The sequence below is a fragment of the Ochotona princeps genome, chromosome 9 (genome assembly GCF_030435755.1).
Source record: "Ochotona princeps isolate mOchPri1 chromosome 9, mOchPri1.hap1, whole genome shotgun sequence".
NCBI classification, from domain to species: domain Eukaryota; kingdom Metazoa; phylum Chordata; class Mammalia; order Lagomorpha; family Ochotonidae; genus Ochotona; species Ochotona princeps.
Genome location: NC_080840.1, coordinates 76906564 through 76922646, shown reverse-complemented (window position 1 = coordinate 76922646; position 16083 = coordinate 76906564). Strand labels below are relative to the sequence as shown.

Below are 16083 nucleotides of genomic sequence, written 5' to 3'. Positions count from 1 at the left end.
CCTCTTGTCACTCCCCCTTTCAAATAGATGAAGAAAGCAAGGCAGCCAGGAGCCAGAGGCTGGTCCGCAGCTGACCACAAAGGTGCTGCCAGCGATGCGGAGTGCATGTCCCTCACCCCTATCCTCAGCGTTGGCCTGGCAGCAAGGCAGAGCACATGCGGGCCCACTGTGGTTCCCAAATGCTCTGTACCCATTTCCCTCTTGCTACAATCACATGCCAAGTGACAAAGAAGGGAAAGCATGGCTCCCCAGCCCCTCTGCTGTGTCCCAGCATCTATCTTGGGGACATTTGAGTTCTTCATGTTTCCCACAGAGTTGCTATGTCTTCAGTCACCATCTTGACCTGGTTTCCCAAGTATGCCCATCTGGGTGGCTGGGAGGAGAGGGAAGGCACTGCCTGCCTGGAATTTACCAAGGCCACAGCATATTTCTGGATGCTGTGAGGCTGTTTTCCCGCCCTTCCCTTGGTGATGTGTGTCAGCTAGGGGCTTGCCATATTGACACCTAGTCTAATGGTTAGACTAAGCTCAGCTTCTAGGAAAGGTGCTGACAGCCACTCCCCACTTGAGCTCAAGCCTGTTTCAGGCACACAGTGAAAACCTGTACTTGCTGTAACGAGAATGGAGCAAGACCAGCCCGCCCTCCCCTGTGAGCCTACAGATGCTCCTGTGCTCCGGGGTCAGTCCAGGTCCCAGCCCGGGAAGATTGCCTGGAAAAGCCAGAAACTTGTGCTTCCACGAAGTCACTCTGTTGTGTTTGTGTTTATTACTAAAGAGGCAGAGACAGACAAAGAGCACTTTCATCCATTCGTTCACTCCCCCAATGCCTGCAATGGTTGGGCCAGGTCGAAGTTGGGAGCTGGGAACTCAATCCAGGCCTCTCCAGTGCGGGGCAGGAACCCAACTGAACCATCACCTCTGCCTCCTGGGTCTGCATTCACAGGAAGCCATAGCCCAAGCACTCAGGTGTCTTAACTGCTGGGTCAAACACCTGCCCATTCTGTTTTCTTAAATCCTTGCAAGCAAATGTGGTTTTCCCTGGCCAGATTCCTTCCCCAGACTCAGCCCCAGATTCATTGGCCGTGTGAGTTAATGCAACAAGGTGACCCTGTAACCATGTGCGGTGTGTGACACCTCACCCCAGGGTACTCTCCTCCCTTACCAGCCCTCCGCAACCCTCACCCAGCTCAGAATCACTGGGTTAGTCGGGCAGAGTCCTTTAGCTTTTTTCCACTGCTATGAAATGGCTTTTTTGTTATTATTATTTATTTATTTATTTTAGATCCAAGCTGAAGATGGAAGACATCAAGGAAGTAAACAAAGCCCTGAAGGTACTGGAGTTGGCATCAGTGCTACTGGCAGGTGCAGGTATCCCAGCAGTAGAGGTTCCTGGCTGACCCAGCAAGTAGCAAGGCAGTGCCCAGGCTTGTTTTCATTTCCAATTCCTCTGCCATCAGCTGTAGTCTGTAAATAGGCCAGGAGTTGATGGGTCCCCTGAAGAACTCAGCACAGGGTAGCAGGGAGATTCTTTATCCAAGCAAGGAGTTGAAGAAAGACCACCCCGTGCTGTACCATGAACCCTTTCTGGAAAACACTCAATTGGAGCCCTGAGTTGGTACCAGGCTTCTGGACTGTTCAGAAAGGGCAGTATACATTCCACTTGGAACAGACATATATGTATCCTGGGTAGGTTACAGGTTAGCCCCTTGACGAGGGGAGAGTGCTAGAAGACACTCTGGGCTGCCCAGCCCCAGCCCAGGGCAGGCTACTGTGTAGGTCAGTGCCCAATGCAGGCCCCTTAGAGCAGGAAGACTCCTGCCCTCCCCTCCCATGGTAGGGCTCCCACCCCGAGGTTTGACCATGCTCAAGTACGCAGCAGGTCAGAGGCAGCCAACTGTAGAGCCCACAGGAACCATCCCCATGGGTAGACTGCAGAGCTGCAGGGAAATGTCCAGGCACTAGCGAGTGAGGAGAAACCCCACGGCACAGATGTTAGGAGAGGCACCCTGGGTATGCTGCCTGCACTCGGTGGTGAGGAAAACTGTTATGTAGAAACTTGTGTACAACACCCACATGCCTCTGAGCCAGCAGAATAGGGGTGGGCTGCACAGGAGGCGCAGGTCCCCTCAATTTTTGCTGACCACTGTCCTCGGGATGGGCCACAAAGGGGAATTGCTGAGGCCCGTCTCCTCCACAGGGCCACACGTGGCTGAAGGATGACGAAGCGACACACTGTAAGCAGTGTGAAAAGGAGTTCTCCATTTCTCGAAGAAAGGTATGCAGGGGTGGGGCCCGCATACAATGGTCCCAGCAGTCTGAACCCTTCCAGGGACCTGCAGGTTCCTTGGAAGATAGACCTATTTGTGTGTAGACTTCCTGTCATGTGAGAATACTCTGCATGCGAACTGCGAAATCTGTCAAGTGGGAGTAAAAACCACCTAGGGCTCAGCCAGTCAGGTAGCCTACTGCTAACTTTGGCAGGGTACTTGCCACTGGGCTCATCTGCCCCTTCATCTGTGGCCTGCCTTCAGGCTCTGAGACCAGGAAATCCTGGGCCCACCTGCCTTTTGTTCCAGGGCAGACTAGGTGTGATAAAGCCAGATGGGCAGGGCTCAGCACAGAGCCGCGGGATCACTAAGAGGAAGCAGAATGCCCATCCACCCTCTGTAGAAGAGGATGCCAGGATTCTCCCACCTGCTTGCCAGTGCTTGTGATAGGTTGAGCCCTACCAGAAGCCCTGTGGCTGCCTTTGCCATTGTGTTTGTCCCCAGCACCTCCCAGAGGTTGGGCAGCTGTTCCCATGAACAGTCCAGCTCCACAGTGCAGAGCAGTAGTGTCTGCATTTGTAATGTTTGATGGCTGACATCTGGCGGCCCTATTTATACAGCCTGAGATAGTTGGGCCAGCAGGGAACCCCAGCCCCACCCAGTTAGAGGGAACCAGGCTCTTCCTGTGCCAGCACAGGCTGTACAGAGAGGAAACCCAGTAGGCCCATACCCTGCTGGCAAGGCAACCCTGGCAATGGACCAGTAATGTAGCACACGGGTTGAGTGAGGGGGCACCCAGCAGGTTAGGCTTGCCATGACCTCCTCTCTCCCACTCTAGCACCACTGCCGCAACTGTGGCCACATCTTCTGCAGCAGCTGCTCTAGCAATGAGCTGGCCCTGCCATCCTACCCCAAGCCAGTGCGCGTGTGCGACAGCTGCCACACCCTGCTCCTGCAGGGCTGCTCTTCCACCACTTCCTGACACCCTCCTGGATAATAGGCAGCCTCAGCAGCACTGCCCAGGCGTGGACCTCCAGGCCAGGGGCCATCGTGCCAGGACTGGAAGCTGTGTGTTTGCCGCCTGTGGAAGTAACTCCTCTGGTTCTCAGCTCTTTCATCATCCTGGATATATCGCTGGTTTTGGTTCAAATGGAATGATTTTGCTGTCATTTTTCACTTCTCCAAGAATTAATCACAATTGTTGCAGCAGTTGTGCCAATTTCTCTTCTCCTGGCCCACCTTTGAGTTTGTGCACAGTGCTTTAGACCACATTGCAGGGGTGCGGGCTGAGGGTCTAAGTGACAAGGGTGTAATAAAATCCTTTATTTTTCACTCTGATGCATAGAAAATGAACTTGGGTCATCTTCACAAGTGCCACCAAACCCTCCCCCCCAGCAGGGTCTTGGAGGTCTGAGATCTCAGGGCAATCCCTAATAGTCCATCAAGGGGTAAAGGCCCTGGACAGAAGGGCAGGCACTATGGACCATCAGGCTCAGCTGCCTCAGTGTGCCTGGTTCAAACCCTGGCTACTCAGCTCCAATCCTGCTTCCTACTGCTGTAGGCACACAGGCAGCAGTGATGGCTCCAGTACTTGGTCCCCTGCCACCTACATGGAAGGCCCCTGGCTTCCAGGGAATGAATCTGCAAAGAAAAAACCACCCCAGCACTTGCCATCCGGCTCCCTTGCTGGTGACCCGGGAAATGTCCTGCACCTGGCGTGGAGGCTCCTAGCTTTGGTTCAGTGCAGTTCCAGCTATTCTGGCCATTTGGAGAGTGAACAGTGGATAGCAGGAGTGTCTATAAATCTGACCTGCCTTTCCAGTGAAATAAATCTTAAAAGAAAAAAAAAAATGAAAGGGGACATCCTTTACAGTTAACCCTAAACATGTTCAAAACATTGTTAGCCAACTTCATCTGACACAAGCCTATTTCATCAATGACCATCAGATAATACAATGGCTATGTATTCCTGCACCACGGTAAATGGGGAGCCTCCTGTAGAAAACCCATTTTTAATTTCAAAGGCATTATGGAATGCTATCTGGCTGGAGGAGGACCCAGGCGTATGCTCACACTTGCTTCCACTCCAGGGACAGGTAACCAACAGCGTCCTGATGGAATGACACCTTGCAGTGACCCCTGCATCTTCCATTCTTGGCTGGTGCCTGCTGCCTGTCCAGGGCCCTGCCCTCAGTGCTTCTCGCCCAGCCAGGGGTCACTGCGGTTGACACCTGTGCTGTGCTCTCAGCGGAGTCCAAATGTATTCCCACATCTGTTCTATGGTTGGGTAGTAGCAAGGTTAGGGCCTAGAACTTGGGGCCATTCACTAGTTCACTTCCTAAGCAGCTACAATAGCTGGGAGCTGACCCAAGCCTAAACTGTAAGCTAGAGCTGCTTTCCTGTAGCATTAGTAGCAGTGGATCAGCCAAAACAGCCACCAGGCTTCTACACTATGTCTGCCTAGCTCCCAAATCCCATAAACTGGGTTTTTAAGCCCTAGCAGTTGAACACATTGCAGCAAAATGGCCCTCTTTCCTTCCACCAAACAGCTGTCAGCAACAGGACAATCCAGCTGCACTATCCACTTTGCAGGTCTAACTCCCCAGGCAAGCCACTCCACTGTACACTTTTCAGCTAACGCCTCTCATCAACCTCCCACTGCTGTGCCCGGCACCCATTTAGTGCCCAGTAAGGCCAATCAACATTAGGTGTTTGGCTCAGTGTCAATGTAACTTCTCAGAATCCAAAACATGCTTTGACTATCCTGGTGGCACACCACTCAACCTGAGAAGGTGTCATCCTAAGGTAGTGCTTCTCAAACACTCAGATAATCAGGGCAGGGAGAAGCCACATCCTGGAGCATCTGGTAATGGCTGAGTCCAGCTGGAGTTGTCAGCTCTGCTGATGTGCACCCGGGAAGGCACACGTACATGCGAGACCTGGACAGTGGTCTAGGCTCCTGGCCTCAGCCTGGCCGAGCACTACTCCCCAAATAAAATAAAAACCAAAAATGCAGATTGTCAACTAAGGCCAGATTTTAAACCACAAGCTCCAGGCAAAAATGCTGGTTCTTGCCTTTTACTGGGCTCCAACATCCTGACAACAATCCAGAGTTCTGCTTCACTTACTACTTGATCCCGCATCGTACCTCTTCAGGGCCCGACGAAATAGCGTAATGGTTAAGGTCCTCACCTTGAACGCGCCAGGATTCCATATTGGCACTGGTTCTAATCCCGGCAGCTCCACTTCCCATCCAGCTCCCTGCTTTCCCTGGGAAAGCAGTCGAGGAGGCCCAAAGCCTTGGGACCCTGCACCTGTGTGAGACCTGGAAAGAAGTTCCTGGCTCCTGATCAGCGCAGCACCGGCTGCTGCGGCCACTTGGGGAGTGAATCATTGGACAGATCTTCCTCTGTGTCTCCTCCTCCTGTACATCTGCCTTTCCAATAAAGTAAGTAAATCTTAAAAAAGGAGTCTTCATACTTGATCCAGTTTTCCAACAGGACGCCCCCAGGTGCAGTACAGGACAGAGGTGCCCCAAGTCTTCAGCAACACATCCCAATTGCTGATCAGAGATTTCAGAGGCAGCATGAAGCTTGTAAACACTGCTCCAGCACCCTCCCCAGAGTCAGATCCGGTCCAGACCTTGGTTGAGCTGCAGCCAGTCCTCACTCACCCTCCAGGTGTACAAACACTGGATAAAGAACCAATTCTGCCCATCCAACTACCTCAAGAAAAATCTTCTCACTGCAGGTCAAATTTTGTGTTTAAGGGGAAGCAGCAGAATGCGATTAAGAAATTGTAGCACGATCCTGCCTAAGCAGTGTCACTGGACTTCCAGCCTCATGACCTATCTCACAATTGTTCAGAACTATCACCTAAGGAGTTATGCAGGTAATGCTTCCAAAGCTCCACATAAAGCTCAACATCCTTTTAAAGCCAGCTAAGTTCCTAGCTAACAGCCTGTGGGCATGCCTGGCACACCTAAAGGCCTCTTGGACATGCAGGCCATGGAGCAGAGGAACTGGCCATCAACCCTGGCTTGGCTCAAGTGCTGAGCCAGCTACAGGCAGTCAGGGAACAGACCATCCTTCCACGTATCAGTTACCTGGGGTTGTACTGGAGGGAGAAGTCGGAAGCACCTATAGCTCAGCCTCTGCTGCAGAGCCTCTGCCACAGCCCCACACAGAGCAGAGCACCAACAAACAGCCCACTGAAGCACAATGTGCAGTTTTTAAAAGATTTATTTGACAAGTTTCACTCAGCGCAATACACCTAAAAGGAAATCACAATACAATGAAAGATTTAAATCAAAGCCTCAGAACTTCAAACACCAAGACCAAAACCCTAAAGTACTAGTATTGTGTCTCAACTTTTCGGTTAACTTAGAAAAGCTTAAAACTTACGTGCCTTACAGGTTATTAAATGAAACTAGAATTAACAAACATGCCAAATGTTTCACTTTTTATTGTAGACACAGCTCCTAGTTTTACAAAAAAAAAAAAGCATGTCCTTCAACATGCATCCAATGTTTGATGTAATGTGGTATAAGAGCAACATTTAACATAATTCAACTGCTTTAACCTAAATACATTTACTGCTGAAGTACACCCTACAATATAACTAACTTGAGAAAAGCTGAGAGTTACTTTAACAGTTACATAGCTAGCTTAGCTGTTACATCCCAGATGACTCATGTTCAAAAATAGTGAACCTTGTCTTCGAAACAATCTTGATTTCCACTTTTAAAATAAGCATAAACCACAAGCTAGTGTTGCAGAAACTGTTAAACTGAAGTTGTATTTTTCCTTTTAAAAAAGCTGACCAAGAGCGAGTGGTCGGGATCAATTACATTGCCCAGCCACCACTCACACTGGACACGCCAGACAGCCCTCCCATTCCGTTCACGCCCACCGCTGCACGGCTTCCACTACTGTAGTAGCTGCTGTTCACTGTTCCTTGGCTACCTGCAAAGAGAGCAATTTGGCAAATTAGGAGCAGTGTGAGGTCATCAGTCAAATAAAATATTGCATTCCAAGAAAAATTGTAAAAGGTATACGAGTGTAAATGGCTGCTGTCCAGTGGGGGAATCCAGACTCCAAACAAGTCTCATTTAACCCCTTTTCTCTGCAGTACCAACTTGCCAGATTCTTGTGCTACCATTTACAGGGATTCTTCAGGATCGACATGGAGAATTAAGTTTAAAGGAAAACTAGTGTTTTTCAAAAATTGCAATATTACTTGATGTTTTAAAGCTAAACAAGGCATTTTAAAAAAATTTACATAAACATTTCACCTGGTGTCCGCTGAATGGTATATATGAACAGGGAGCACAGGGGGAAGTCTTGCTTTTCCTATTCATGGTGGGCAGGAAGTGAGACAACAAAGTTGGACTAATGGCAACTCACTGTGCCCACAATGGCAGCCTCCATGGAGTTAAGTCAGAGCCACTGACTGCTATGGGAGGTATCATTACAACATTAGGATTTGCTACTGGGAATTTATATTATATTTTTTGAGAAAATATTTACCTATGCAATGTTTGATTGAAAATCACTGGAGTTTTCCTGTAAAACTTGGTCTGCAAAAGGATTTTGTAGGGTAAGACTATAATACCAAAATCACCATTCTTTAGACCAATTGAAAAGTAATTAATAAATAAAACCAACTTCTAGGTTAACTAAATACGGTCTTGAACCCAACCACCATGCTATTATTTAAAATTCTTCCTCCATCAAAAACTGATTTAAAGCTAACAAAATGACAGAAAAAGTCAACAACTTCAATAAACGGAGGCAGATGCTTTCTGGCTCAACAGTAATCCAAAGTTGCAATGACTAGTGTTTAATTCACAGAATACTTCCCCCTCCCAATGATCGTTTCTGAAAATTAAGCTATCATGAAGTGTTACAATAGAATTAAACGCATTTTATGAATAACACCCAAATTTCACCAAAAAGGAGCCTGCACATTCCCAACTAAAGAAGCCTGCCTAAGACTTTTCCTAAGAATGTAACAAGAAACCAGGCTTACCGTAGCCACTCATGCTGCTCTGGCCGCCATAGCCCCCTCCGTAACCTCCACTCAGCTGCTGGCTGGCTGGGCCACCATAACTGGACTGGTTTGCTGTTAAGAGAACGTTAGAGCCTCATTCCTTATGTAACTTGGTACCTAGTAGCACCAGGCATGATTTTCTATGCTATGATTACAGGCTTGCTCTTACACCACTCTGCCTCCATCTATCACCTCTAACCAGGCTCCATTTTCATTCTTCACTTAAGACAGTTAAGTATTTATAAAACCAAATGACTAACATTAATACACATCAGCAGGACTAAATCCACAATTCTCAAGTAGAGGCATTTTGTGAAGATCTTATGAAAACTGATGACCTGGATTTAGCTAGGTTTCTCCCTCAGTTTACTATTACCTAAGGTATATAATACATGTTATCACTGAACACCTAATTATGCCCAACAAATTAAGTTATTTAATCATATTCTGACCAAGTATTCAAATATTTAACATTTATACAATATTGGTATTTGAATTGAAATATTTAACAAGTCTCATTCTTTGGTTCCCTCCCCCATATTACTTAAACTTAATGTGAATTATCCAGCCTAAGCAGTGTTAATTCATCAGCAGTTAAGTACTAATTAAGCCAAACACAAATTCCATTCAATCAATAAACTGCATTGCTGACTAAAGTGTTAAACAAACATTATTATGCAAAATTAATATAGATTAACTAAACTTACAATTGACTTATACAGATATAAATGTGTTGGTTTTTAAAAAAACTAACGATATTTACACAAGCCCATGCCTCCCATCATTTGGCTACCATAAGCACCACCGCTTGCTCCTGCTGTAGAATTCAAGAAGAGTTCTACATATCTGTGTTCTGAAATGAGAGAAAAGGCATACAAGGTTAGCTTAAAAAAAGGACACTAAAGTGATATTTACACAAACCCATGCCTCCTAGCATTTGGCTACCGTATGCACCACCGCTTGCTCCTGCTGTAGAATTCAAGAAGAGTTCTACATATCTGTGTTCTGAAATGACAAAGAACAAAAGTTTGAAAATTTTGTTGGCAAAAGAAAAACAAGCTTTTTAAAACAAGCACATCTGAATTGCCACATTTCAGTAAAAACCTCTAGCAATTGTTTTATCTTAGGCGATTTATACCTGAACAAGTTTCAAAAATTCGCCTTTAATTGCCAATAATGTAAATGCTTCATGTGTGACAAACTTCACAGGATTTAAAGCCCACCACCCTTTCACACAGCTGTTGAATTATCCATTAAATTTCTCATCATTATTACTCCTCCAAAGTAAATGCTTATCTCACAGCCACGTTACAGCTGCCACATGTTTAAGACACACTTACGCATATTTGCTTTGTCTTTTGACATAGCTGCCACAGCATCCTCATGAGTTGCAAACTCAACATCTGCTTCACCAGTTACTCTGCCATCAGGACCAATTTCAATGTGTACTCTCACAGGGTTGAGGGGTGAGAAAAACTAAAAGGAAAATATTTCCAAAAATCAATTTGCTAATGTAACCAATAAAACCTAAAGTTTAGAATACAGTGTTGCCTTAGTCCCATAATTTTACACTACCCAACCCTTCAGGAGTTCATCTTACACGTACATTATAAATGTCATTCTCAGTTGCTCTGTAAGGCAATCCCCGCATATGCACACAGTGCCCTGTGGTGCTCTGGAAAGTGGAGCCACCATCCCCATATCTGTGGTCAGACATTCCTGAAAAACAGTAATTGAGGTCTTGATGGACAAGAGTGTAAACACCCTGCAGTTCAGAAATTCAATTCTTACCTTACCTCTTCCAAATCTATCTGACCCAAATCCATAGCCATCGTTATAGCCATTGTAATCATCATAGCCTCCATAGCCTGAAAGACAAGCAAAGCGCCATCAGTCAAAGAGAACACTAGTCCAACACCACCCAGGCTCCATGGGCCTCACAGCACATACCTCCACCGTAAGCACCGCGTCTCATCCGCTCAAAACCAGCCCCTCTGCCAAGGCTGTTATAACCTCTGCCAGCCCCAGGCCTGTCATAGGGGCCCGGCCGCTGCATGGCCATAAGCTTCCGAGGGGGATCATAGTGTGTTCTAACTTCAGCACGACTGCTCTTAAAGATTTCAATATACCTACAGCATTGTCCATGGGAGAGGGGAAGGGGAGAAGAAAACATTAGTTCATTTCATACAGATATTTAGTTATACAAAAAACAAAACAGTCTAATCTAGTCATAGCCATGAAACTGACCAGTAATTAAAGCCAGATTTCTTACATATGCATAGGCAATGACCAGAAATTCACTCATTATTTAACATAAAATTTATAGAAAAACAAACTCACTCCCCTGAGGCAGAGCTCAACCTTAAGGGCAGAGGGGAGTGCTGTAAATCAATATTTATCGGAGGGAAAGAATTCCACTCAACTTTCAACATTTCAAATCTCACATCCATTGGCAGCATGTATAGCAAGTGGGCTAAAAAGCCAGCCTCCACCAACAGTCTAGCCCACACTACACATTTCTTTTTGCCAATCAATACCCCAGCCTATGCTTTTAGTAGGAATCAGCATAGGTAAGCGCATGCTTCAATGAAAAATAGTCACAAGCAAAGAGAATAAAACCTTTTGTGACAATTTCTTGAAAGCTATGCTTATTAATGTATGCAGAATATTTATACAGCAAGAAAAGTTTGTTGCATTTCAACTTTAAAAACAAGATCAGAAATTATCACATTTTCTTATGGTAATATTAATTTACTAGATGGGTGTTATTACAGCTTAAGTCAGGTTTGCATCACATTGTTTAAAGCCATAGTCTCTCAACTCCACTGAGCAGGGCCAAGTCACAAAATTTTAAATTAGACCAAATTCACAGGGGAGAATTTTAAAGCCTAACGTTTAGATTTAACGCAATACAGGAATCTGATGTAGAAAGTTTGAAAATTTTAGTAAATATCAATTCATGGAGACTATAAAATAGATTAATTTCCTTTTAAGCAGAGAGAATATGGATTTAAGTGTTTACCATAAGAAAAGTGACATATCCAACCAACCATCCATCCCCACCTGTGCCCTATTCTTTCCTTGTGTTTCTTTAGAGCCTTTTCAGCTATTTCCTGTGAAGCAAACTGCACGAAGGCCTCCCCCGTACTCCTCCCCTGGAAGTCCACCGGCAATGTTATCCCATTTGGCACGATTTCCAACCCTTCAACCCAAGGACAAATAACCCCAGTAGGGGGGCAATATTAACATCACAAGCCCAGAAATGATTTGTTCTTATAGCTTTAAATAAAGCAGAATTTAACTTTAGGCGAACGGCATGTTTTCAACAAGTACTTTTTAAAATATGCATTGCAATAATATGAAGTTCCATCATTACAAAGTATAAATTCTTAACACAACCCATGGCACAATGTTACAAAAACAAAAAAAAAACTTGCTGACCATAGGATGCATTAAGAACTCCAACAATTAACTATGCAATTCAATGTTGAGAATTATATAAGAACTTAATAAAATTTCAAGCATTAAACAACAACAGTTTTTAGTAAATTCAAAATACATCTTTTACCTCCGTTTATTGTTTTAAGTTATTGGAACTTCAAAGTTTAAAAATTGTACACATTTAAACATTTCATATAAAACTTGAAGCATTACTTAAGTTATAATTGACAAACACACAATCTAAACTTTCAACAAAACAACTGATCTACGCAGCACAGTCATGCACTCTTAGGATCTAAGCAGTATGATCACTTCTGGAAAATCCGTCTATGAAAAATCCTTTCCGTGGATACATTCGCAAGCTTACAAAAAGGACTTAAAGCACTTTCCTAGAAGATATGAAATCACGTTCATATTTAACGTTGACAGATAGCATTCAATTCTCACCAATTTAGATAAAACAAAACAGACTTGATTTCAAAAGTTCTCAATATTAGGACTTGACACATTCTAATAATCAAAATTTCAACACATACTCCACTAAACCATGAAAGGATTTCTTTTTAAAAATTCCAGTTTACCTTATCAATATTAATAACAGCATTTAAAACAATCTAGCATTCTACTAAACATGCAATCCTAACCAGGTCTTCAGCATAAAAACATTCAAATACTTTAGGCCCAAACCAATTCAAAAACACTGTATTCCAGCTGTTGAGATTGCAGGCGTTTGATCTACTCTCACCTACAGTTTAACAGGATGGTCAGACCAAATTGCTTTCTAACCATCTTCTGCATAGAAAATCAGACCTTTAGAAACATCTGTGGTCCTAGCATCCAAATTGTCTCTTAAAGCAGAGATCTGCAATTATCCTCTAACTCACACTCATCTACTGTTAAGAGATCTTACCTTTCCCTGTAAGTACTTTGCTGAACAGCAAAATGTGAGGAAAACAGGTTCAGCTGTTGAGGACAACCCTCGAACATCTACCATGAACTACAGCTACAAGACAATTCACCCAAGCAGAGTTAGCATTGGGAAGTACTTAATTTCCACCTTTAAGATGGGCTTAAACTATTTGAAGGTCTCCAGGAAGAAAAGTTACTCATCAGCTTATACTTCAACTTATTTCATCAGTGTATCTAAACTACTCAACTTTGGTCTAGGTTAAATCATGTTACGAGAAGCTAACCAAAACTCACTGCCCAGCAACAAACAGGACTACATACCTGAGAAGAACTGAACAATTTCCTCCTTGCTACATCCAAAGGGGAGTCCTCTAAGCCGTACAAAGCCATCATTGGCCGTGTCGGGACTATTTGGACCAGTATGCTTCAACACCCAATCCATTTCAACGTTGTTTGACTTGAATACTGAAAGAGGTGCTTAGAATTAGTCACTTTTGGAAAGCCAGAAAACAAATTCCAGACTTCCTGGGTGTTTAGATAAGCTAGGAAGAGCCGCCATACACTCCCTTAGAAGACCATTTCCATGCGGTCAAACACCTAAAATTCAGAACAAGGTAAGACCTCCAAGTTTAACATCTTATTTACTTTTACTAGGGCAACATGAATCAAACCTTCAACATATCTGTGTCCCATAGTTTCTCTGTCTTTTTTCAGGGCCAATTTGACTTCATCTTCTGATTCAAGTTCAACAAAAGCCTCGCCACTGGGTCTGCCTTCTCTGGTGTAGATGAATCGAATACCTTGAGCCCCATTTTGAATTTTGCAGTCTGAAAAGAAAACAACCGTTAATACAGAATTTAAAACCTAAAACTACCTCTGGGCGATATACATGAAATTTCTAGTCTTATTACCAGTAACCTCCAACAGACGCAAATACAATAATCAAGACACCGCCAACTCCTGGGTCTCTCATTGCTTGAACGACATTCCAATCGAGCACAGCAACGCAAAGCACTTTACTAGTTTAGCATGTAAGTGCTCACTTGTCATGATTTTTAAATCATCTCTAAGGTCTCAGAACATTGAACAAACCTGAACTTCGAGTTCATGGCGCTTTGGACACACACTGGAGTTTCGACCTGGGACATTTGTTGCTTTTACCTCATCAGTAGCTACCACGACAATTTCTCATTCAAATCCAATACTCACCCGAAAAGGGCTCAATGTTATCAACTTAAAATGATCCAGGTAGAGCAGCTGAACCCAAACCCAGTCTTCCCCCCTGCAAGGTGGCTTCCAGCGAACTCGGGTCTTGTTTTACGGGTCGATTTCCGCAACCAACACTCAGCTCAGATTGCCAATACTACAAGTTTTTCCAAAAATCTGTTAAATTTCTTCCAAACACAACTTCATCAGTCTAATCTCACACTAATAATGGGAATAAGGACAATCTAGCATTAAGTATCCCAGAAACCGACACATGCATAAAATAAAAAAGCTACAGCGACAAGAAAACCTTCCTGGGCTTCAGGGTCAACTCCACCAGGAGGACTTCGATGACCAAGTCTGCATTAGGATGACTGAAATTAGCAAGTCTCATCTCGAACGCCTTTCCACAGGAAGACCATGACCAGACACCATGGCTAGCACACTGCAAATGACCGATTCCCGCAGAGACCACCTCCCGAGCAGAGGGTGGGCTTACTGCTGCAGGGCGCGGGGCCGGGCGCCCCCGAGGCTGCGGCTGTGCGCGCCTCGCTGGGGGCGCCCGGCCCCGCCCGCCCGGACGGCCCGCGCACTCACCGGAGAAGAACCGCTGCACCTCGTCGGCCGAGCACGACCAGGGCAGGCCGCGCACCTTCACCACGAAGCCCTCGCCGCCCTCGGTGCCCAACATCATCGTCTCCTCGCGGATGCCGGCGTCCACGCAGCCTGCAAGGCGGGAGCAGCGGCTCAGCGCCCCGGGCGGGGCCTCCGGCGGCCCGCACACCGCCCGCAGCCCGCCGCCCGGGGGGCCCCGCAAGGCCCAGTGCCCCGCGCGGGGGCCCGAGCCGCGGAGACCTGGCGGGCCGCCAGCTGCAGCCGAGGAAATGGCGGCGGCCGCTTCCGCTCCGCCTCCTCCGACATCTCACACAATAGAGCGGCTGCGGCCCGCAGGCCCTGGCGACGCGCGCCCGGGCAGGCCGACCGGCCGCGGCACCGGAGGCGGCACGGGGCTGCACCATGCTCCCCAGGCCTCGCCAGAGGCCCAGGAACCAGCACCGGGCGCATAACACCGCATCCTCGGGGTTCGCGAGCCACAGAGCCGAACTCACCCACACACAAGACCTCGGAGTGGAGGAGAAGAAATGGCCAGCGAGCGCCTGCGCAACCTAAATAAAGCCCGGGCAGCACGCTCTGCGCATGCGTCTGGCTAGCCCGCACCGCCCCTTTGCGTCACACGGCCTTCCAGCGCATGCGTAAAGCCACGAGTGACCCCCCCACCTCTGGCTGGCCAATTGTCTCACGCATGCGTTCTGAGCTGGGGCGCCCCTCCCTAATTCCAGCTATTTTTCAGGCGCCTGCGCTTTCCCGCGCATCCGGACCGAACCTCAGCGGTTTACAACTTTTGTCTCGCGCGCATGCGCCTTCCTTAAAACGGTTCTCTCGCCTTCCCCGCCGAAGTGGGGGAGGGGCATGGCGGCGCAGCTCAGCTGCCCCCGGGGCGACAAGGTCGTCCCAGGCTCCACCATAGCGCCCCGCTGCCCCGTTCCCCGAGTCTAGACTAGAGCGGCCTGCCGTTCTCCTCGGGCGGGCGGGACCGCGCGGTTCCAGCCCGGGCTCGCAGGGACGCCCGAGGCCGGCGGAGACCAGGGTGCCTTTACCTGCCGCCGTGAGGCCTGGCCCGGCACGCAGTCAGGTGCCCGGTTTGGGCCTAATGAACTCGCCTTGGCGAGCCCTTTCTGCCCGGCGGCGGGCCAGCAGACCCAGACCGGACTGTGGCACGCACGAGGGGTCGCGGAGGCTCGTGGGGCGCAGCGGAGCCCACGTTCTGCCCCCGGGGCTGCGCGCTCAGCTGGCTCCTCCCAAGGCAGGGCCACCCTGAGTGACGCGATGCCCACAACCTCCCAAAACTCCGACGTCTAGGCTGGCTGCTCTATGCAACCCATACTACCCAGGGCACCCCCAGCAACTACAAATGGGTAACAAGGCAGTGTGAGGCAGACTCGCCGGTGGAGGCCACCACAATAAGATGAAGGCTAGGGGCCCGGCGGTGTGGCCTAGCGGCTAAAGTCCTCGCCTTGAACGCCCCGGGATCCCATATGGGCGCCGGTTCTAATCCCAGCAGTCCTGCTTCCCATCCAGCTCCCTGCTTGTGGCCTGGGAAAGCAGCCAAGGACGGCCCAAGGCCTTGGGACCCTGCACCCGCGTGGGAA

The 16083-nt window shown here is 47.4% G+C and overlaps 2 protein-coding genes across 8 annotated transcripts in view; one reads left to right on the top strand and one right to left on the bottom strand.

The window, feature by feature from the left end:
• RUFY1 (RUN and FYVE domain containing 1) overlaps positions 1 to 3604 on the top strand; it is a 43646-nt gene extending 40042 nt beyond the window's left edge. The window contains exons 16-18 of the mRNA XM_058668834.1: positions 1282 to 1330; positions 2197 to 2274; positions 3105 to 3604. Of these exons, the coding sequence (XP_058524817.1) occupies positions 1282 to 1330; positions 2197 to 2274; positions 3105 to 3248 (271 nt within the window). The 3' untranslated portion in view covers positions 3249 to 3604. The remainder of the gene's footprint in view (positions 1 to 1281; positions 1331 to 2196; positions 2275 to 3104) is intronic.
• A 2885-nt stretch (positions 3605 to 6489) lies between these two features.
• On the bottom strand, positions 6490 to 15552 carry HNRNPH1 (heterogeneous nuclear ribonucleoprotein H1). 7 transcript variants are annotated; one of them, XM_012931077.2, is made up of 13 exons: positions 15532 to 15552; positions 14471 to 14599; positions 13339 to 13494; positions 12989 to 13132; positions 11381 to 11519; positions 10268 to 10446; positions 10114 to 10185; positions 9924 to 10057; positions 9658 to 9793; positions 9263 to 9322; positions 9081 to 9170; positions 8297 to 8389; positions 6490 to 7230 (listed from the first exon to the last, which is right to left on the bottom strand). In XM_012931077.2, the coding sequence occupies exons 2-13, from the start codon at positions 14565 to 14567 to the stop codon at positions 7112 to 7114; spliced, it is 1419 nt and encodes a 472-aa protein (XP_012786531.1). In that variant the 5' UTR covers positions 14568 to 14599; positions 15532 to 15552; the 3' UTR covers positions 6490 to 7111. The 7 variants fall into 7 exon arrangements, with proteins under 7 accessions (XP_012786531.1, XP_058524815.1, XP_036354306.1 ...); XM_036498414.2 differs by lacking the exon at positions 15532 to 15552 and adding an exon at positions 7795 to 7844 and having other exon boundaries at positions 7097 to 7230; XM_036498418.2 differs by lacking the exon at positions 15532 to 15552 and adding an exon at positions 7795 to 7844 and having other exon boundaries at positions 7097 to 7230; positions 9111 to 9170.
• Positions 15553 to 16083: the final 531 nt, after the last annotated feature.